This window comes from Rhinopithecus roxellana, chromosome 9 (assembly GCF_007565055.1).
Source record: "Rhinopithecus roxellana isolate Shanxi Qingling chromosome 9, ASM756505v1, whole genome shotgun sequence".
NCBI lineage: Eukaryota > Metazoa > Chordata > Mammalia > Primates > Cercopithecidae > Rhinopithecus > Rhinopithecus roxellana.
This window is the reverse complement of record NC_044557.1, coordinates 102947585-102970535: the sequence shown is the minus strand read 5'-3', so window position 1 is coordinate 102970535 and position 22951 is coordinate 102947585. Positions and strand designations below refer to the sequence as shown.

General features: G+C 45.1%; 1 protein-coding gene across 1 annotated transcript in view; it reads right to left on the bottom strand.

Annotated features, from left to right (window-relative positions):
* The window catches only part of FBXO32 (F-box protein 32), a 44192-nt gene extending 22285 nt beyond the window's left edge, over positions 1–21907 (bottom strand). The window contains exons 1-4 of the mRNA XM_010363888.2: positions 21231–21907; positions 14986–15098; positions 13424–13473; positions 11790–11882 (exon numbers count right to left, since the gene is read on the bottom strand). Coding sequence (XP_010362190.1) covers positions 11790–11882; positions 13424–13473; positions 14986–15098; positions 21231–21346 — 372 coding nt within the window. The 5' untranslated portion in view covers positions 21347–21907. The remainder of the gene's footprint in view (positions 1–11789; positions 11883–13423; positions 13474–14985; positions 15099–21230) is intronic.
* Positions 21908–22951: the final 1044 nt, after the last annotated feature.

The following is a 22951-nucleotide window of genomic DNA, read 5'->3' as shown; positions in this document are numbered from 1 at the left end:
TAGGTTTGTATCTAGCAATCTGTGTACCAAGATGAGTTAGCCAATTGGATTCTTTGGCCCTAGCCACAAGAGAAAAAGAGAACAGAGGAAAATGTCTTGTTTGGAAGTGGCTGCTTGTTTTTGACTGGGCAAATTTTAGCCCAGGTGCCAGTAATTTGTGGCTATGTTTAAAAAGAGGCAGGGGGAGGGAAAGGGAAGGAGGAGGAGGTTTCTCGGCTCCTCTGGAATTCCATGGTGTCATTATCGTGTGGGCACTCTGAGCATCCGGCATGATCTGCAGTGACGAGCTGTGCAGTACCAGGAATGGCTCTGAGCTACTGGAGGGAGGGATGGTGGTCACCGCATGCTGAAACCACATCCTGCCCTTCAGCTTTGGCTCATGCTAGTTCTGGAGGCAATGAACAGGAGACAAATCTAGTTGCAAGCAATATCGTCTAGCAAATCTCAGAGCGGATATGAACCAGAGTTTGAAGTGGTGTGTGCAAGATGAATGGGCAGAAGAGAGATTTCCCTCTTATCTCACTACACTCGTGTCAAGAGCAGGCTTCTTACGTCTTCTTCCCTACAGTTTATTTTAGCATAGCATTCATAGTTTTAAAAATCCATCAGTTCACATTACTTCTTTGCTTAAAATCCTCAAATGGCTTCTCCTCGCACTTAGGAAAAAACTCAAACTCCTTACCATGAGTGGCAAGGTTCTCCCTGATCTGGTTTCTACTCCTTTTCCAGCCTAGTTTTGCACAATTTCATTCTGCTCTGGCTACACAGGTTATTTGTCTCTTGAATAGGTCAAGCTTATTCTCACCTCTGGGCCTTTGCCTCTGCCACATCTTTACATGCTCGGCTCCATCCCATCCCTCAGGTCTCACTCCAAATGTGGCCTGCCCCGGGCTCAGAGGACCCCTTCCTGGCCATCTTATGTGAAAGCCTCCCTGTTGCCATCTTCACCTTACTATGGTTTCATTGTTCCATTTATGTACATCTGAATTGGTCTTGCTCACTTACTTGCTGATGGGCTAATTAGGATGGAACCCTCAAGACAGCAAGTGTTGTCCTGTTTCCCACTCTACCCCCAGCCTGGTACCTGGTAAGCACTCAACAAATAGTGCTTTTTTTAAACATACATTTGTCTTTTTGAATCAGAGTGTTGTAGCTGGAAGGGACTAGGAAACAGTTTACCCAAATTTCCTCATGCTACAGGTGAGGCGGCTCATGATGGCCAAATGACATATCAAGGTCAATGGCGGATCATCTGGCTGGTCAGGCTGATATCTGTATGGGGACTGGTTCAGACTGATGCCCCAGGAGTGGCATGGGCCTAGGAGTACATTACTTATAATGCAAACGTATCTCAAACGCTTTCCAGAAGGGCAAGCAGCCTGAGATCTGGAGGGACAGTAAACACTTGGGCTTTCAGAAGCATCAACAAAAATAGCAGCTTCTTCTACCTGTTAGTTTAAAAGGACAAAACCACAAGGCTCTTGCCTAAGTATACTCTATCATTCCCTTTTTTTTTTTTTTTTTTTTTTTTTTTTTTTTGAGACAGAGTCTCGTTCTGCTGCCAGGGCTGGAGTGCAGTGGCCAGATCTCAGCTCACTGCAAGCTCCGCCTCCCGGGTTCACGCCATTCTCCTGCCTCAGCCTCTGGAGTAGCTGGGACTACAGGCGCCTGCCACCTCGCCCGGCTAGTTTTTTGTATTTCTTTTTTAAGTAGAGACGGGGTTTCACCGTGTTAGCCAGGATGGTTTCGATCTCCTGACCTCGTGATCCGCCCGTCTCGGCCTCCCAAAGTGCTGGGATTACAGGCTTGAGCCACCGCGCCCGGCCTACTCTATCATTCTCACACAGAATTGTTAAGAATAAGAACACAATTTATCCCCAAATTCCTTATCTTGTATACAAGTGGGGTGCTGCAGTATGAAGTATATGTCTGATTGGAAAATCTGCCAGAGTTATCAAAGGCAGAAACGAGGCCCAGCCTCAAGCAGCCTTGGCATGCCTCACATGCTCAATACCCAAGTTGGGTGCCCATCTATAGGAAGGTGGCGTCTTCTATAATAAACCTTCAGTTAGACTAGGCAGTGCCTCTCCCTGCTCTGAGTGCTGGGTACTTCCAAGACCCTTATTTACTCAGTGAATAACACAGATAAAAAACCTGGAAAGTTTTGTTCTGACTTTGAGCTTGAACACTGACAGGTTGAAAGAGAAAAAAATTTCAGCGACATTAATAATCTGCAGGCATGTCAAGATTGGATAAATATTATTTGCAAGTGAAACAGGTCTCTTTTAACAGAGGGAGTTAAAATAATAAGGAGAGCCAAGTTTACATGCATTAATTGTATTCTCAGCAGAGAGAGACTTGCCTCTTCATCTTTCACCCATCCCGGTTACTTTTCTTTCTTTCTTTTTTTTTTGAGACGGAGTCTCACTCTGCTGCCCAGGCTGGAGTGCAGTGGTGTGAACTGGCTCACTGCAACCTCCCCCTTTCAGGTTCAAATAATTCTCCTGCCTCAGCCTTCTGAGTAGCTGGGACTACAGGTACCTGCCACCATGTCCGGCTGATTTTTGTATTTTTAATAGAGATGGCGTTTCACCATGTTGGCTAGGCTGTTCTCAAACTCCTCACCTCAAGTGATCCACCCGCCTCAGTCTCCCAAAGTGTCGGGATTACAGGTGTGAGTCACCACACCTGGCCCTGGTTACTTTTGAATTGACAATGGCAGTTGATTCCCCATTGCATCCATCTGAACAGTGACATTTGGCTTGGTGATCTTCCTTAAACTGAGCTCCCATGTATTCCAGCAACCCTCACCTCTGCCCTACAGTTCTATAGGCTGAATGTCACATTGCTATTGGCCCCGACCCAAAATCATTCCCCTTCACGTTCGTTCCTTCCCATTTCTAGGTTCTGCTTACATCACTTGTCTCTGCAAAGCCTTCCACTTGCCTTTCCATCTGGCCAAATCCTGGCCATCCCTCAAGGAAGGAGAATTTCAGGTTCTACCTCTTTCAAGAAGCCATCTCCAAGGCTCCCAGACTGTGCTAATTCAATTTGCCATTTGAATAGTTATACTTTGTCCCCCCCAGAGTAGCCCAGAAGCACCTGACAAGCAGGGGCCAGGTCTGACATGATTCTCAAGTGGCTATGGCAACACTAGGTGTTTGGGCCCAATGTAGAAATACTTGTTCAGGGATTCAAAAGCATTCATTTGAAGCAATTTGCTGCATATGGAGACCTAGCAGGAGGATGCTGTCAATTCCCACTTCTTGCTATCGGAGACCTCTTCCTTTACTGGACTCATGAGGCCTTCAGATTCTGGGTCCCAGATACTTAGAGCACAGTGTAAATGCTCTCAGGAGCATCCCTCCTTGGATGAGAAAAGGTCTGTGGGACTGGCACTGAAAACCCAGCTCACCTGCACAATTTGGCACATCCCAAGGTACGATAAGCCCCCGACAGGGCCAAGATGCTTAGGTAGAATTTTAATAGAAAACATTGGCCGGGTACGGTGGCTCACGCCTGTAATCCCAGCACTTTTGGAGGCTGAGACAGGTGGATCGCAAGGTCAAGAGATAGAGACCATCCTGGCCAACATGGTGAAACCCTGTCTCTACTAAAAATACAAAAATTAGCCCGGTGTGGTGGCAGGCATCTGTAATCCCAGCTACTCAGGAGGCTGAGGCGTGAGAATCGCTTGAACCCGGGAGGCAGAGGTGGCAGTGAGCCGAGATCGCGCCACTGCACTCCAGCCTGGTGAGAGAGCGAGACTCTGTCTCAAAACAAAACAAAACAAAAACAAACAAAGAGAAAACAAACAAACAAAAAAACAAACAAAAAAAAAAAAAAGAAAAAGAAAACACTGCTGGGATGCTAGTGCTATAGGTTTAGATCCTGAGTCATCAAGAAAAAAAAAATTATACAAAATGGGCACACTTTCGATCCAGCAGTCTCTGAAGTAGTACTGGAAAGAAAATCAGGTAGAAAACTAATAAAACAGAAATCTCAGTATTTTATATGATCCTTAATCTCTGATTTTGTGTATTTTCTAATGCCCACAATAAGGTCCCTAAAGTTGATGATGACAGTAACAGCAACAACTACTACACTCCCTGAATGTTACCACATCCCAGGCGTGGTTCTACAGCATTTACCAGGTTGAAATTCAATTTCATTCTCACAGCAACACTGCAGGGTAGACATCATTACTGGCATCTTTTAGAGGTATATGAGTTCTAAGTGAATTTATGAATATGCATAAATTGAGAGTGCATGCTTAAATTATTTTATACTATTAGGAGTCTATGCGCTAGTCTCTTAATCTTCCCGCATTTCCACAGGAGCCCTAATTTCTGTGGGTACCCTCCTACTTCTGCAAATACCCTACTACACTACTAGGGTGGTGTGGGCATCTCCTACTTCTTCAGGTGGCCTCCTTTTGCTGCACAGCCCCCTCTAATGCTGTGGCCATGTCCCCGTGTCTGTGAGCAGCCTCCACTTCCGTGGGCACCTAGACACCGCAGGATCTGCCTGCCTGAATGCTAATAAAAATGACTAACAAGGCCAGAAATTCCAGGAGATACAGATTTCCTCCCGTGAAATCACTAGCAGTTTAACCAGCAGTCACTGAAGGACCCACCCTGTACCCTCAACCTCTGCCTTTCGGGTTCAAATGATTCTCCTGCCTCAGCCTTCTGAGTAGCTGGGACTAAGTGAACGCCCCCGGTACCAAGATGTGGTAGAGGCAGATAGGCTTGGAAGTTTCAGAAGGGTGGGATCACCATCATTTCTGTGCATCATTTCTTTTCTTTTTTCTTGTTTTGAGACAGAGTCTCCCTCTGTTACCCAAGCTGGAGTGCGGTGGCAAGATCTTGGCTCCTGGGTTCAAGTGATTCTCATGCCTCAGCCTTCAGAGTAGCTGGGATTACAGCAGTGTGCCATCAGCCCAGCTAATTTTTGTATTTTTAGTAGAGATGGAGTTTCACCATGTTGGCCAGGCTGGTCTCGAACTCCTGACCTCAGGTGATCTGCCTGCCGTGGACTCCCAGAGTGCTGGGATTACAGGCGTGAGCCACCACGCCTGGCTCTGTGCATCATTTTCAAATGGGCCCGTGATTCTGCTCTTTTGCCTTTATTGCTGCTGCAGTTGTTGGACTTTCCTTCATCCCAGATAGCACCAGTTTAAAGCCCAGGTGGCCGAGGCCACCCTCCATCAGAGGAAGGCCTCTGCATGTACAGCCTCAAGTGAATCCAAGGTCACTGTGGCAGAGGAACCTGTGTGAAGGGGCCAGGATGCTGATGCACATCAAGGCCCACCAGGGGCTTGGCAACAGCATGCCCTTAATTTAAGGCATTGGGTTTAAATTTGAGTCATTGTGCCATATTCCAGCCTTTTGTTTGCCAAACCGCCAGTCAACTTAAACTAAAACATGTTTTTGGAAAATGCTTTCAGGGGTGGTAGGAATGCAGTAACTTGCTGGAAACATTCAACTGCACTTAGGGTGGTAACGCAGAAAAAATAGGAATGTGCATCGGTTTAGGTTGTGATGCTCTGCTGCAGAGGGACAAAGAAACTGGGGTTGCAAGCTTTTATTTGTCCTTCTTGATCCACTAGCATGTATGGGTCAGTTTACTCCAGTGAGAAAATTGGTACTCAAGTTCTCCCTGACCTTCCTGGGCTGTTAATGGCAGCTACAGTTACTGTAGAGTTGGGCTCATTCTCATCCCATAGAGAGAGCTAGGAGTAATCAGATCAAAGGTCATTCTGGCATTAAGACCCTCTCCTGTGATAGTGTGTATGCATGTGTGCAAATATTTTAGTGGTGATAAAAGGCAGGCTCCATTTTGCATTTTGCCTTCTAAGCAATGCGGTTGAAAGGAGAGAGCACTGGAGCAGGAGTTGGAGAACCAGGCTTAGGTCCTGCCTCTATTCCACGTCCCTTCCTGGGCAGGCAACCTTGTGCAAATCACCCAGTTCCCTGGCCTCTGCTTCCTCACTTCTAAAATGGGTTAACAACATCTGCCTACTGTACAGCCTGACTGTGCTTATCAAAGACGTAGATATACAAAGATGGACTTCATAAACCACAAAGTAACAGATTTATAATTTGCTGGTTGATGGCATCTGGGGATGCCAGAGCCTGTTAGAAGTCATGATCTTCTGAAACACTGCTTGGCCAAGGTGCTGTTTCTTGTTTTTTTCCAGTGGCTTCCTCCTGTGTACTAGACAATGTAGCTTCACACTTGAAGCCTCTTCCCAAGTCTGTCCAATCTCCTTTTCTAGCCATATTTAAATGAACAATCATCACTAGTGTTTATAAACTTCTTACTATACATGACTAACACTCATAAACTGCTTATCTCATTTAGTCCTCATCATATCTAGAAGCAGGGTGCTATTGTCATCATTTCCATCTTACAGATGGGCAACAAAGGCCTGCCCAAGATCATAATAACCAGCTCGTGGCAACACCCTTCGACGATCTTATATTCTTTTTTTTTTTGAGACAGAGTTTCTAAAACAACAGCCTCTGCAACCCAGGCTAGAGTGCAGTGGCGTGATCTTGGCTCACTGTAACCTCTGCCTCCCGGGTTCAAGTGATTCTCCTGCCTCAGCCTCCCGAGTAGCTGGGATTAACAGGTGTGCGCCACCACACCTGGCTAATTTTTGTATTTTTAGTAGAGACAGGGTTTCACCATGTTTGCCAGGCTGGTCTTGAACTCCTGACCTCAAGTGATCCTCCTGCCTCAGCCTCCCAAAGTGCTGGGATTACAGGCATGAGCCACTGCACCCAGCCCATGATCCTATATTCTAAAGCACACTGTGCTACTTCTGTCCATACTTGAATGTTCTGCTCACTGATCTCTCAACAGACCTTATACCTGCCTGCCTGCCTCAAACCAGTTCCCCTGAGTTCTACCCTTACTCAAGACCAGTTTAAATCCCACTTTCTCCTTGAAGTCTTTCTTGAATATCCTGCCCACAGTGATGCTACCCTTCTGAAACTTCATAGCCTATCTGCCTCTACCACATCTTGGTTCTTTTCAGATTCATTCTCATGGTGTCAGGGTAGGTAACTTCTTCTAATGCACACTTCTCAGGCTATCAGTTACACTGTATGGCAGGGGGCAATAATTTTTTTTCTTTCTGTAGAAATCCAGATAGTAAATATTTTAGGCTTACAGGCTATAAGCTCTCTGTTGCTCAACTCTGAACCCAACTCTGCCATTTTGCACAAAAACAGCCACAGACAATATCTAATGAATGAGCAAAGCTGTTCCAATAAAACTTTATTTATGGATAATGAAATTTGAGCTGCACGTAATTTCCATGTGTTATGAAATATTATACTTTTAATTTTTTAAAACATTGAAAAATGTACAAATCATTCTTAGCTCATGGGCCATATAAAAACAGGCGGTAGGCTATTGACCTGAGGGCTAGAAGTTTGCTGACCCCTGCTGCAGACCTTTAAGGTAGAGTCAGATCTATTTCATCTATTTCCCTCACTGGCTAGTGGCAGGGCCTGGAGAAAATAATATAGGTTTTAGAAGAGTATAAGTTTGAATTCAAGTTTAAGCTCTATATTACATTGTACTCAGCAATAACAGACACCAAATAACAGTTGCTTTCATGCCCTTTTAAAGTCATATTTTTTATTGGTACTGCTCAGTTTTTGTCTTAATTCCATCTTATCCCAATAATGCAGTTTCTCAAGGGACTCACTAGGGACCAATGGAACAGGGGCAGTTGTTTGGATAAATGTTGGTGTTTTCTGTCATTGAGCCTCACTGGGGAGAATATAAAGATTTTAAAAATGTACAACCATTCTAAGGACCTCAGAAGTCCCACTGCAAATAGGCAAATCTCTGTCCCCAACTGTATCTGGCCTATGAATTGAGTCTTCAGGTTTAATCACCCTGGAAAGATGGTTGCATATGCTAAAATCCTACTTAACTTTCTGAAAAGTAAGTTACATTGCATTTTGAAATTTATATAACACTTTCACACCCATTGCCTTTATTTTTACATTTTATTTTTTCATTCTCATAAAAATGCTTCAATATAGGTATGGTTATCCCAGTTTTATAGTTCAGAGAAGTAAAGTGATTGATGTGCAGAAGGTACCACAAAAAAAGAAGCTTCGAACTTTGAGCTGGAATATAGGAGGGGCTGTCCTCTTTCCATCACTAAATTCCTGAAGGACCAGAGTACACGCCCCAGAAGTCATATCTAGAGTTTAATGTCTCCATGCACTTTGTTTAAAAATTCTCATTAATATGCAAAATGTAATATCTGGGCTCCAAAGTAGTTTCTGAGCTGGTCTGTAAACTTGAAAACTCACTGGGATCACCAGGCAGATGTTTTAAAAGTAGCAATGCCTGGGTACCACCTTCAACTAATTAAATTGGAAGCTCCAGAGGTGGGCTTCTGTAGTCTAACAAGCTTCGAAGGTGATTGAAATGTGCAGCCAGGGCTAAGAACCACTGGGATCACAGCAGGCTCACTGCAGAGCCATTACGTGGGTGATGGTCTCTGAAACCTTCTCCTGGTTGACTTGGCTCAAGACTCACTCAATCCTCTGACCTCTCTGTGACCTGGTTAGTCAGCACTCACCTACTCATGTTTACAAACTTCCAGTCTGACTGGCTCAGCCTCTGGAATCCTCTCCAGCTCCCCAAGGGAATTTCCAAAATGTGTTGGTCTTGAGGTATAGGGTAAACTATGTTTTAAATGTCCTTCCACGAGTAGGTAAGCTGCTGCTTCTAGAGATGTGAAATCTTTAAAAGACATAGCTAGAACTGTCTTTATGTCATTGGGGCTGTGTAGGGGAGGGAGCAGGGCCAATGCATGTAGCTTGTAGCCAGTGAAATTGATGTAGAAATGTTATATAAACATCTTTCTAAGTTATAGTAAAAAATTTTCCAACTCTAAACATTCCATGAAATTTTCATGCTGAGTGATAACATTTTGAGATAGCAGCGTTAGCCGTCTCTTTTATTACCTCTGCATGGCTCTTTTTTGGAAGATGACAACCGGCATGAACATAACAGATTTTCAGAAAATGTATTTGGCTCTCAAGGCTTTGAACCTTTTTTTTCCCCCCCAAATGGCCCTTAAAATCAGTTTAGCTCCTTAGCGAAACCAGTAATCATTGTAGCATTTAAACACCATTAGGTCAAAATAGTATGATGGGGTTAACATACTGGCAAGCTACCTTGCAGAGTTGGTTTAAGGATAAGAATGTATGAGAAGTATACTGAGTTCCTAAGAAGGAAAACCTCAAAACACAGTGGCTATCATTAAAAAGTTTTAAGTTCTTTATAAAAATAACATATTATTCCTCAAATTACAGAGGCCTCTAATAGTGATGGGGAAAAACTGTTCTTTGCAAAACAGACATATTTTTCCACTATTTCTGAGCCTAACAACTTTGAAAGCATTCAGCAGTTTCTCTAAGATTATTTAAAGCAAAATGCTTATGATGTATTTTACAATTAGATACTCTTGGATACGTGTTCTCTGTGCTGCGTCTTACGCAAGTGCCAGATTCACCAATTATTTTTTTAAAAGTAGAAAACATTTTAATCAGCTCAACTGAAAAGGCATTTTAGGGGGAAATCAATAATTTTGGTAAGTGGGTAATAGTAAACATTAGCGGCTGACTTTGCACAGTAGATAGATTCTACTGTGCAAAGTGCTTCTGTTTATATCACTAAGTTTCCCCAGTTACCTTGGAAAGTTGAGGTAAGTCATTGTTACAGAGGAGGGAAACCACGTCTTAGGGAGGCTGAGACAGTTTGAAATCAGTGGAGCTGGGACCTGCCCTCAGGCTATTTTACTTCAGATCCGCTGCTCACAGAGAACTCATGGTACCAGTTAAAAGTGTAGACTCTAAGACTGCCCAGATTTCAGATCTTGATTTCATCCCTTTGTGATCGTGGACAAGTCATTTTATCTTACTGTACTAGCATTTGTTTAAAGAGAGATAATCAAAGCACCCATATTTTATAGGGTTACTGAAAAGATAAAAGGTAAAAATGAATATATTGGATGAAATAGATTTTCACTATCATGATGCTTGTTCCTTTGCTTTATTTCTTGTAAAAGGAAAAGCAGGTAGAAAGGAAGGCCATCTAAAAACTGACCATTTTGAAGATCAGTTTGTAATAAGACATCAGATCTAAGTGTCTTCCTCTAATACCCAGAAGATGGAAACTATTCGTAGTCTTAGCAGTGGAAGCTTCCAGATCATCCTGGGCCCATTTCCAACCAGCCTAGACTAGTCTGTGGGACCTAGGAGGACTAGGTGACCTCCGTGAACTTGCAGAGTCACACTGAATGGCATGAACATTTCACCCAAGAAGGTCTCTTATTTTTATCCCTTTTGGATTGGAAGAAGAGCTTAGCTGAAGAGCGAATATATCTGCTCATGTGGTCACAGGCTCAGCTCACAGCTCCTAACCTGCTTCTTGCAGGCCTGGGTTTTTATCAGGTCACTTTGGACAGCCAAGCCTGCATCTGCCCAGATGACAGGTGAAGGATCCAGGTCTCAAGGGTCCTTGAATGTCATCACCCTGGCTGAGCCTCTGCAATCATCTGACTCAGTGGCACAGCACCAAGCAGCACAACAACCCAGGAAAAAGCAAATAAAACCAAACCAACCACACCCACGGGGGAAAATTCCCTCCTACTTCTGAGCCTAAAACCCAAACAGCTGTTACCTCCCAGGTTGACTGCTGACAAAAATACACAAGGGGGCTTCGGAGGGTGGGCAGGGATAACAAAATAATAATAAACCAATGAAAAATAATAACATGACAGTCATGGTTAAGCTGATCTGCTTTACCATATTCATCATTAATATTTTGCTCATTAACTTTTTCTTTTTTGAGATGGAGTCTTGCACTGTCGCCCAGGATGGAGTGCAATGGCGCCATCTCAGCTCACTGCAACCTCTGTCTCCCAGGTTCAAGTGATTCTCCAGCCTCAGCCTCCTGAGTAGCTGGGATTACAGGCACCTGCCACCACACCCGGATAATTTTTTTTTGTATTTTTAGTAGAGACAGGGTTTCACTATGTTGGCCAGGCTGGTCTCGAACTCCTGACCTCGTGATTCACCCACCTCAGCCTCCCAAAGTGCTGGGATTACAGGTGTGAGTCACCGCGCTTGGCCAAAACAGGCAGTTTTAAGCTTTCGGTGGACATGGGATTGAATACTGTTATCACACCGGGGTGGAAGGGAACCACAGGCACAAAACACGGAGGTGCTTTAACTCATCCAGTTTTGTGGCCTCATCTGAGAATGCCTTGGGGTCCCCCAGAATCAGCTGAAGTAGGACAAGTGGGAGACAGTGAGAACAGTCAGAGGTGCAGGGTTTTGAAACAGGCCAAAGCACTCTAGGGTTTGCTTCCTGCTGAATTCTCTCTTGCTAAGGCTGTTGCCAAGGCCAGTGCTGCCTGTGACATGTTCCCATGTATCCACAGGGCGGGCTTGGAAGGGGCTTGGTGTGAAATTTCACTCGAAGAGGCTGGCTCTTTAACCCACTCACTGGGGTCATAGGGCGGCCCCTGCCCACCCCGGCCAATCTCAGGGACATCCTAGTGCGACCCACTTAAGAACCTGAAGGATGTTGGGGAAGAAGGAGATTGAGGGGTCTGTTTTCTGCTTGCCTCAAAATTCTTAAGGTCCTAAAAAGTTATTTTTTGGGGAAACCACTTCAAGACAACCCAAAGAGATGATTCAACTTGGGAAAGGGCCTGGATGAGTCTTTAGGCATTTGAGACTCACCCGGACCACGTAGTTAAATCTTCTGGAATCCAAAATGGCAGTTGAGAAGTCCAGTCTGTTGAAAGCTTCCCCCAGAGTGCAATATCCATGGCGCTGAACGCGAAAACAAAGGCACAGAAGTTACTCCTGCCATGCAGAGGTCGTCCACGTCAGAATGAGCCAGTTACAACAACCCAACTGGATTTTGACAAATGAGCTTGATGCCTGTCTTAGGTGACCTGGGGCACTGGCTTCTTTCCTGTACCCACAAGCCCTTGAGAGGCACCAAGGTGGGTAACACAGCCAGCAGCTGCCTCAGTCAGCTCCTCACATGTTAAACACGCCCTTTTCTTGACTTGTACCATTTGGGACCTTGCTTATGATTTTTCCACATATTAGTCTAGAAAAATCATAAGTAATTGGCCGGGTGCGGTGGCTCAAGCCTGTAATCCCAGCACTTTGGGAGGCCGAGACGGGCGGATCACGAGGTCAGGAGATCGAGACCATCCTGGCTAACACGGTGAAACCCCGTCTCTACTAAAAATACAAAAAAAAAAACTAGCCGGGCGAGGTGGCGGGCGCCTGTAGTCCCAGCTACTCGGGAGGCTGAGGCAGGAGAATGGCGTAAACCCGGGAGGCGGAGCTTGCAGTGAGCTGAGATCTGGCCACTGCACTCCAGCCTGGGCGACAGAGCGAGACTCCGTCTCAACAACAAAAAAAAAAAAAAAAAAAAAAAAATCATAAGTAATTGCGTATTAAGGGAAGACTGGGAGCAGGGTATGGGATATGGGAGGTCATGATGGTTGGTGACTGTAACGCACTCCTAGGAGGAGAGTTAGACCTACCTGCGCCAACTGTGTCACCAGCTTGCCTTATACCAATAGTGCTTTTCTCACTGTGATCATCAAAAGTGTTTTTAAGGTTTTGAGAGAAAGCAAAAGAAGTTTTGCTCTTTTAACCTATGAACACAGAGGGAATTGGGAGTATAAAGTCCTGGCTCATAGTCCCGGTATCTGGGTATCTGGGTGGTCTTGGGACTATCAGTGACCCCCTCTGGACCTCAAATCACGGAGGGAACTAGATGTTCACTGAGGTCCCTGACAGTCAGAGAAATTCTTTCATATGCTTGTATCCTAGTTATTTTAGCAAATGTCTGTGCAGAGAGAAAATATACATAAAAGGGCTTTATAAAGTGCCATACAAATGTAGTTATTATAATGTATTGTCCCCTCCCACATCACACTGAGCAGGCACTGCAAACTTCTACTATACTTAGTGATTATTCCTTCCAGGACTGAAATTTAACTGAGTTGAAGTCCAAAGAGATCTTAGAACAAAGGGGAGACATTGCCCTGAGGCAAAACCCAGGACGATATAATAACATGGTTGAGATGGGCATGTCAGTCTTTCTAAAGCACTTTTCCATACATAATTTCATTGAACGACTAGAGGGTCCACCTAGTGACTTTTGCTTCTTTCTCTCTCTGTTGTTCCAAACTCTGATGGTTGGCTAGATAATAGACTAATAGCTGCCGTCTCCCACATCCAAGAAGACACTCATGATTTGAAGTAGTTTCCCTCCCTACCATGTCCCTCCCTACGCTACCAGGAAGGGATAAGGTTTAGCATAACTTAGTAAATGAATGGATGCTCACCTCTTTAGTACTTCCTTTGTGAACATAGATCCATTTTTCTTGGTGGAAATCTATAGAGACAAAAAGAATACACAGCTTTAACATCTGCAACATGCTCAAGATTTAAAACATTTCATTTCACGATTTCCATCGTTTTAAAAGTTTTGAACAAAAAAGATAAGGACTCTACTGACAACCTAAGGAGTTTCAAGTGCTTAATTTCTGCAGTGTAGAAATACTGGGGCTATAAGTTGCTTTGTCTGAAGCACTCTAAATCTTTGATAGCCAGATTTCGTATACCAACGCTCCAAATTATTGTTATTTTTTTCTAAAACATGATGCCATAAGAAATTACAGTCCGGATGCAATGGCTCACGCCTGAAATCCCAGCACTGTGGGAGGTTGAGGCAGGCAGATCACTAGAGGTCAGGAGTTCGAGACCAGCCTGGCCAACATGGTGAAATCCCATCTCTTCTAAAAATATAAAAATTAGCCAGGCGTGGTGGCAGGCGTCTGTAATCCCAGTTACTTGGGAGGTTGAGGCAGGAGAATCACTTGAAACCGGGAGGTGGAGGTTGCAGTGAGCCAAGATTGTGCCCCTGCACTCTAGCCTGGGTGACAGAGCGAGACTCCATCCCCACCAAAAAATGAAATTAGGCTTTGACAGACTGAGTCACATGCTGTGAACAGAGGGGCGTGGATGGCTTGAGCCCTGGAGTTTGAGACCAGCCTGGGCAACATGGCAATATGGCAAGACCCCGTCTCTACTAAAAACACAAAAATTAGCCAGGTGTGATGGCAGGTGCTTATAATCCCAGCTACTCAGGAGGCTGAGGCATGAGAATCACTTAAACCCGGGAGGTGGAGGTTGCAGGGAGGTGGAGGTTGCAGTGAGCTGAGATCATGCCACTGACTCCAGCCCGGGTGACAAGAGAGAGACCGTCTCAAAAAACAAAAACAAACAAACAAAAAAAACCAAAAAATAAAAAATAAAAAATAAAAAAAACACACAAACCTAATACTCAAGTACAAGTTTATTTCCAATGCCAAACCTGAAACTTATATAAGCCCATGAAAAGTAGAAATCAAACAGATAACACGAGGAAAACATGCATTACAGAGAAAGTAACCTGTAATTCCTGCTATTAATAAAACTTTATATTCTCTGCTGATACTTACATATAGTATCTAGAAATGTTAATAGGATTTATAGAAGGAAAGAGGGAAAAAAATCTGTTTTCAAAGCCTCAAAACAGTTCAAAATAAAAATACATACTGGAACCGATTCAGCCGACCACATCCCTGTAAAATAACCAAATACAAATGACTGGCAGGAAAAAAGGCCCTCAACTAGCAACTGACTTATAAACAAGACTATAAAGAATATGCTAATCTCGCTTGTAAAATGTACAGCCAGGTTTCTGAGTGCTAAGATCTCAGTAACCTCTGTCAGGGACACACAGTAAAACACTGAGGCAGATGTGTGACATGGGAGGTGTTATTATTATTATTTTTTTCCTCCAAGAACCAATCATAACTATCTTCAAACAGATTTTTTCTGAAGTTCAAAACAAATGGCTTACACTGAGTTTTGGTTTTGCTATTCAGCATGTCCTTCTTTCTCTTCTTGGCCGCAACATCATAGTTCAGGCTGTTGAAAAGATTCTCCTTATTGTATACCTCCTTGTTGCAGTAACTATGAATAACAGAAGACAAAGAGGATGAGATGTAACAGCTATACATGAACCTGAGCTGTTTCTATAAATAACTCACTGAGTTATAAGACAAACAAACATACAGGCTTCTCAAACAAAATAAAACAATAAAATGATCACTCAAAAAAAAAAAAAAAGTCTATACAGGCACAAACTTCTCCTTTAGGAGGAAGCAAGTTCACATCTGCGTGGAAGGCAGAGATGGGAGTTCTACATCTTTTGAATTCCCTAACAGTGCCTTGCATTGTAATTTGACACACAGCACTCTGCTCTTCAACTAAGAGCAATGCAGAGTACTACAATATTACTTTAAACAAAAACGATGAATGGAGGGGAGGGGTGATTACTGGTATCGCTGTACTACACAATGCCTTCATTTTGCAAAAGCATCTACCCAAGCTGCTGCTGCTTCTTTAAAAAAAAAACACACAGCTTCGTTGAGATAAACTTCACGTACCATACAATTCATCCATTTAAAGTATACTTAAGCTGCTTTTAAGTAGCATCCTTCTAACATGTCTTTAAAACACAATCACATTTACAAAAATCTGACTTATAACTTCATTTCTAGGAGATGCTTTGTGTATAGTGCTAGTTGCTTAGGTTTTATGTAGTGCCTTGACTAACACACACTAGGCATCATGCTGCGAGGCGAAGACTTTGGGTCTTGACTGTACAAGGTAAACTTATAAACTTATCAATTATAAGTTTACCTTGTACAGTCAAGACCCAAAGTCTTTGTCTGCCTAATGTACCTGCCTAATTCACAGGTCACTGAAGGATGGGCAGGCTCACCTCGGGCCTGGCGATTATGTCCCTCAGTGGGCTGAGCAATCATTTGAGGGGTAATGAGCTATTCTACTATACAATGTAACTTCAAAGTAAATCTGAATAATTTCCACAGAAGGAATGCAGGAGAAATGTTGAAGTATGATAAGATAGGCTCCCTAACTCCCTCAACCCTCACGAAGTATATAAAACCAACTGGTAAAACATAATGCCAACTGGTAAAACATAAATTAGGTGTTTTTTTTTTTGCTATACCACCGATATTTTATACTCCTTTAATGTTCTGAGTTTTTCTGCTGAATTTAAAATGCAATTTGATTTATATCTTTTTTGGATATACATCTGTTGGGTACCATTATGTAGATCTGCACTTCTCTATTTCCTTGGCATTGTGTAAATGGTAGAAGAGAAAAAAAGATTTGAAGCAACTTCCAGTATCTTTTTGTTATTAATACAATACTGTCTTAAGTAGCACTTCGGTTAGTACAAGTATCTTGCTAATATGCTCACATTTGACATCTCCAACAATACACTCAGTGTTGCTTTTCTGGACCCTTAAGGGCTAACATGATAAATAATCATTTATTAATCTTCCTTCATAAGGCCATGCTTAATACCATTTACTGAGTTTCCTACTAAACTCGATAGCCTTCTCCTTTTCATTCAGGGAAACAGGATATTTTTAGGTTTCAGATAGAGTCCTGCAGAAATGTCCTCTCAGAGGCACTTTCAAGAACAAGCCAAGGATGAGTGTTTTGGGCCAGGCTTTGTATAACACAGGAGTGTGTTTCTGTCTATTTGCATGACTATAGGGGTATAGAATCACTGACCAGTTGATTATCTGCTCCAAGGTCAGAAGGAAAAGAGGGACAGAACAAAGAACAGAACTGAATTCCTGAGGCTAACTTAAGACATTTCAATCAACGTTGAGAAAAACAGCAAAAGATGGAAGGTCATTTGAGTGGTCCGTGATGTACCACAGCTGAGATCAGCTTTAGAAAGCAAAGCTAGAACATTTTGTGTGCAAAAATACCACATGAAGGCTTACTTAGAAAGAACACACACACCCCCCACAAACAACAAAAACCTACAGTATAAATTCCACATATAGAGAATCATAAAATGAGGTTGTCTTATTCTCAACATTTAAGGTTCAGCAGCAGATTTTCCGAGCCTGGGTCATAGACTGTGATCATTACTTAGCAAGGTCAAATATTTCTATTTCATCTTATTCTTTTACAATTGAAAACATTCTTTAAAGGAACTGGAGCACTCACTTTCCTCAGAAACTACAATAACCTGCTTTAAGCCTGAGTGACTCATTTCAAAAGCTAGTTTAGAAAGAATTTGACATAATTGATGATGATCTCTCACTGTCGAATGTAGAAAAGTTTTAACCAAAGAGAAACCCTATATTTTCACTTGGTATTAGGTTTTAGATTCCGGAGGTAGGGCCTGGAAAGAAGGCCTATGGGGTTTATTTGTGTTGCCTACTTATATATTTTCTTTTAAGCAATAATATATTCAGTTAGAGGCTGTTTTGAGAGTTCAATTGTGTCCTTTTCAAGAAAATGCAAAGCCAATGGAAAATTACAACTGAAATTTTTAACAAGAAAAACCACCACCATTTAGGAATTGGAGCACTGGATTTTTTTTTTTTTTAATAAGCAAAACCATCTCAACGAGGCTGCTTTCTTCACTAAATTCAATAATAGCCAGCAAGTTGCTATTTTGTAGTCACTATTTACTAATCTTGATTTTTATAGGCACAGGCCTAGAATAAGAAAAAGACCCACTCCCCAGCCCCACATTACCACATACCAAGATACTTTAAGGCAACTTTTTAAAAATGTAGAAAAAATTCAAAATAAGACCATAAATAAGACTGTTTTGGCAGCAGATAAAGAAGGGAATAAAAAAAAATAAAGCCCTATTTCTCATTTCATTTGCAATAAAAACCATTTAAGAAAGCTGTGACGTGCCCCCAGAGGCTTAATTGTAGTTATACAGCCTTGATTAAAGCCAGTGAGATTTCTACACCAATTTACTGACCCATCTCTAGATCGCCAAACTCACAAGACTAGTACCCAGAATGCTCTGGTGAAACAAACAGCCTAGTGTATAACGCTCATAGAACAGTGTCTTGCACACAGTAAGCACTCATAAAATCTTAACTATTATTTTTATCCAGGCACCAAGGTAAACTTCCTGCTTCCGGGTCCAGCCTTAGCTATACAGTAAAGCAACATTTGAGTCAGTTTTCAAAGACAGAAGTGTGGGCTTAGAAAAGAGTGGCAGAGGCTCAGACAGCTTAGGTTACTCATCCTGGGGGTGGGCGGTGAGGGGGTGGTTGCTGAGGAGGGCTGTGCAGGCGCCTGAACCACCACTTCCTTGAAGCATTCTTGGATCATCCCAATTCACGCCAAGCTCTTTCCTTGCATTTTAAATCTGCCCCACCATATTTAACACTTGCCATTCCCCTTCTATTTTATATAATTTCAACATTTTAGAGAAGGGGTCCTGCTTTAAGCTTATCTTAAATCCTCCCATGATTTCACTCCTGGACACAAGGCTGAGACTGGATTTGTAATATTTTACACTGGAGAAGGTTGGAGTCCTGGACCACAGAGAAGATGGCCAGCTGAGTCTAGAATAGGTGTGCTGTGTGGACAAGCCTTGGTCAACACAAAATAATAATCCCAGGCTGAAAACCAACAAATGCATCCTTTATCCGGGGCTCTTGTTTGGGCCACTTGCAGAATGGTCTGTGGAATTAGAGAAGTTAGTCTACCATGTCTCTGTAGTTCTGTTTCATGATCCTTCCCCGCTTAAGGGCCTGCCTTTTGTTTTCTCAAAACAGGAGGGGCATTCAGCTTCACCTGTGTAGGCAGACACGCAGCCCAAACCTGACATCACGGGGAAACGTCACCAAGACCAAAAACTGAGGATATTTGAGATGACAAACCCAGACCACAGAAGGCCAACTGCTTTTAAGAAGTTGGCAGGCTTCTAAGTAGGGAAGGGATTGTTTACAGTTGCTGGAAAAAAAAAATACCCTGCAAACAAACAGCCAGCTGCTTTGCTAGGAGGCTACCAAATGATTCCTAAACGCTGACTCAAAGACCACAGGTGGTCAGTATATCAATGACTATTTGCGGTAATGATGATGGATGTGACAGCTCCAGCTCAGGTGTGAAATGAGAAGAAAGAAAAGAGGCTTATGAAGGGGACAGGGACTCGGGGAAGGGAGGGGGGCTGTGCAGGAAGCCACCTGATCCCAGCCCAGTCTAAACTTTTATGGTAAGTTAAGACCATCTTCAGGTCTTCCATACTGTGAAGACAGAGATACCACTATTTATTTCTAAAGGAGAGTGACACCAGTTTCTCTCCTGATGCTGGTACAGGGTATTTTAAAGCAAATTTTAATTTTTTATTTATTTTTGGAGACAGGGTCTTGGTCTGTGGCCCAGACTGGAGCGCAGTGGCACAGTCATGACTTGCTGCCACCTTGAACTTCTGGGCACAAGCGATCCTCCTACCTCAGCCTCCCGAGTAGGGTGAGTATTAATACAACCCTACATTTTAAATCTTCTCCTGCTGAATGGAATCATCTGCTATCCACTGAGAAGCATCCTGAAATTATATTTGGGTGAGCGGCTCTAATATGACTCTTCAGATCCTTTCTGCACTTTTCTAGAAAGAACCTGAACTTGTAGACAGAAATAAAGTACCAAATATTAGATCATTGTCCTTAGGAACAAGGAGGAAGGAAGGAAGTTTCCCATTTTGTTGAGGGAGAATAATTTAGGCATAATTGGTAACTCCAGTAGATAAAAGACACAGTCTGTCAACAGCAGTTGGTCTTACTTTACTGTAAATAAATTACCTGATTTTATGTACATAAGATTTCCTTATGGTGGTCCCTAAATTCCCCTGGGACTGCCTCCAAGTAACTCCAACATAAATGGTTATATGCTGGCAGTTAATATGCTTAAGTCTCTCCAGACAGACCCCCAGGATTAAATAATGTCTTTCTTTACATTGTGAGACAATGGGAATTTGATGCATTACAAATCGCAAACAAATGGGAGGCACAGGAGGTCAAGCTGACAAAATAACCACATTTTCTTGATAGTCTTCTCAAAATTTATTGCCAATGCTTTATCCAAGCAACCACTGGTAAATCTCAGTAAGCGGGAACCTGGCCCAGAAACAGAATTCTCCATTGAAGCCAATTTAAGGGTGCAGGGGCCCATGGTTTTAACCAAAGGCGGCAGGAAAAGGCTCCTAAGGGTGACTCTGGCTGCACCAGTCCCTTCTGGAACCACTTTCATCGCCAACCCCTCACCAGGCTAAATGCTAAGAGTCTCTGAAAGTCAACTGTTGAGGTCAGGGGCTGAGAAATTCCAGGCTACCTGACTTACTAGCCGGGCGCTAGCGTCGTTCGCCAAGCTGAGCCGGGAGCGCAGTGGCCCTCAGGTTTCCCATCAGACCACAGGGCTCAGGTGAGACCTCGAATCCAGAGGTTCACCGGGGGCCAGGCAGGCTTTTCGCAGCAGACAGGCACCCCTGGAAACGGAGTGCACTCTCTATATAAAGTCGATCGACTGAGAGGGCCACCGAGGAAACAGGTGCAAGAGCCCTGTCCTCCCAGAAGCAGAGCTCTTGTGGGTTTCATCCCCTGCCCACTTCCCTCCTCGGCACCTCTGCAGCGCCGAGCCTCCACCGCTCCCAAGTCCGCCCAGTAAGCGGCTGCTCCAGGGACCATCTGGCTGTCCCTTCCTAGTTGCTCATCCTCCCGGCCACTTGTGGTTGACCGTGCCTGGGCAGGGCCTGGAAGCGCTCCAGGCGGGACCTGCGTCGGATCCCGTCACCCATCGCCTCCACAGTGCTTGGGCGCTGGGAGCCGGGCCACCCCGCGGTGAAGGGGCTCAGCCCACCAACCCGCGCCCCCACAAGAGCAAAGTGCGCGACTCCAGTGTCCTTAAAGCACGGACCACTAAAGCTGTGTCATTAAGTTTGAGCGAGCGTTTGGTGACACGATCCGCGAATGTCATCAGACTCTCAGAGAGACCAGGTGTTCTGTAAGGAGTCGTGTCCACTTGGAGACACTGACCTTGAACAATAAGAGAAACTGAATTTCCCGTCTCCGATGGTCCGGAGACCTCTACAGAAATCAGGCACTGCAGTCCCACCCTCCGGGCCAGGGTCTCCCTCCTCAGCCCGCTCCAGCCCTGCCTACCCCTCATTCGCCGTCCCTGCGCCCCCTAGACCAGCCCGGGTCAGTTTCGCGGGGGCTGGAAGTTGGTGGCGGGTCCCCTCACCTGCTGAGGTCGCTCACGAAGCTGCCGCTCTTCTCATCCAGGAAGCGCTTCCAGCCGTCGGCCGTCTTCACCCAGCTCTGCCCGGGGGACCGCCAGTCCTGCCCGAGGAATGGCATGGCACCGCGAGCGGACGGGACGGATGGGGAGAAGGGGCCGGCCTGGTGGCCTCGGGGACGCGCCACCCGGGGCGGATGCTCGGGGTGCAGGGGCCCGCGACGGGGACGACGGCCGGGAACAGGCGTGGGGGCGGCGGGAACGGCGCGGGGCACCCTGCGGGGCGGCGGGCTCAGGGAGGGTCTCAGGCGCTGCAGGCTCCGGGAGTGCTGCGCGGCAGTCGCTGCCGCAGTATTTATGCCCGCTGCCGGCCGCTGCTCTTTGTTGCCGGAAGAGCCGCCTGCTCTTAGCCCGGCCCCCCGGCCCGGAGGCCACGTGGCTTTGTTTATGGGCTCGGCTTGTTTTCCGAGGCGCCTGCGGCTCACGCTCCTCTCCGGGTTGCACAACCGCGCCGGTGGAAACTTGAAGCGGTGCTGCCAGGCCGGGTCCCCCGCCGCCCCTGGCACCTCCGCGCGCCCTCCCCTACCCCAGGACACCGTCGTCCCAGAGCGAGGCCCGGCGCTCGGAAAGCTTGTCCCCGGGTCTCCTGCAGCTCCCGGGCTGAACGAGGTGCAGGGAAGCGGCCGGAGCGGCGTCTGGGTCCCTGCGTGGTGGGCATGGGGAGCAGGGCCAGCCCCCCTCCTGCCCCGGAACTGTCAGGATCGACCTCCGCAGCCAGATCAGCCTCCGAGGCCGTCCGCACAGCTGTGGCCGGCACCACGCAGCCCGGCGGAGAGTAGGGGGCGCAGCCTACTGACCTCGCTCACAGTTCCAACCCCGCCCTAGCGCGCGGGGGTTGGAACGGGGAGGAGGGACAGCCTCCCAGCCCTCCGGACCTCTTAGCTGTCACTAACCAGTCCTCCATGAGGCCTGCCCCTGGGGTAGCAAAGGAGGGGAAGGAGAGGAAGCCCCGGGAGGTATCTGGTTCCCGCAGGGTGGGAGTGGAGAAAAGGAACAGCGCCCCCACCCTACCCGAACACTCTAAGACAGGGGTTAAATGATGTACCCAGGGCCAATGCTACAGTACAATCTGAAACTACCCTGTTTGCGTTTACTTTATGTTGTTGTTGTTGTAACAATCTACCCCTGTCAGCAGTGGGAACTCCATGAGAGCTGGTCTGTCTTGTTCTGGAGGCATTTCAGCCCCTGCACCCTGCCAGGCCCGGTGCAGGCCTTCAACAACTGTGTGAATAAGCGAATGGATATGGGAGGCTGCTGGCATGAGGGTGGCTTCTTGCCCTTCATCACCTCTAGTTATGATGTTTTACAGCCTGGTCTATTTGGCAATTAGTTTGCACAGGACAGCAGCAGCAGAGTAAAAATCCCACGCTCAAGCGTTAGCTTCAAACTTGATTCTTCCATACTCCTTTCTCTGCTGCCATCAATATCATCTCGTCCAATGACTCGGTGTAATTTTTAAGGCTCAGGCAAAGAAACTGTGTGTGCCCTATGAGGCTACATGTTGGACTGGGAAGATGTTTTTAATAAAACTTGTTTTCAAGTAGCCAGAGCTTTCTGATTTAGATTTCCCACCGTAAATAATTTATTAGTGTAATAATAGTAAAAAAAAAAAGCTTGTAAAAACATTACAGAAGTCCCAAACAAATGTTAAACACTGTGATGGTGCT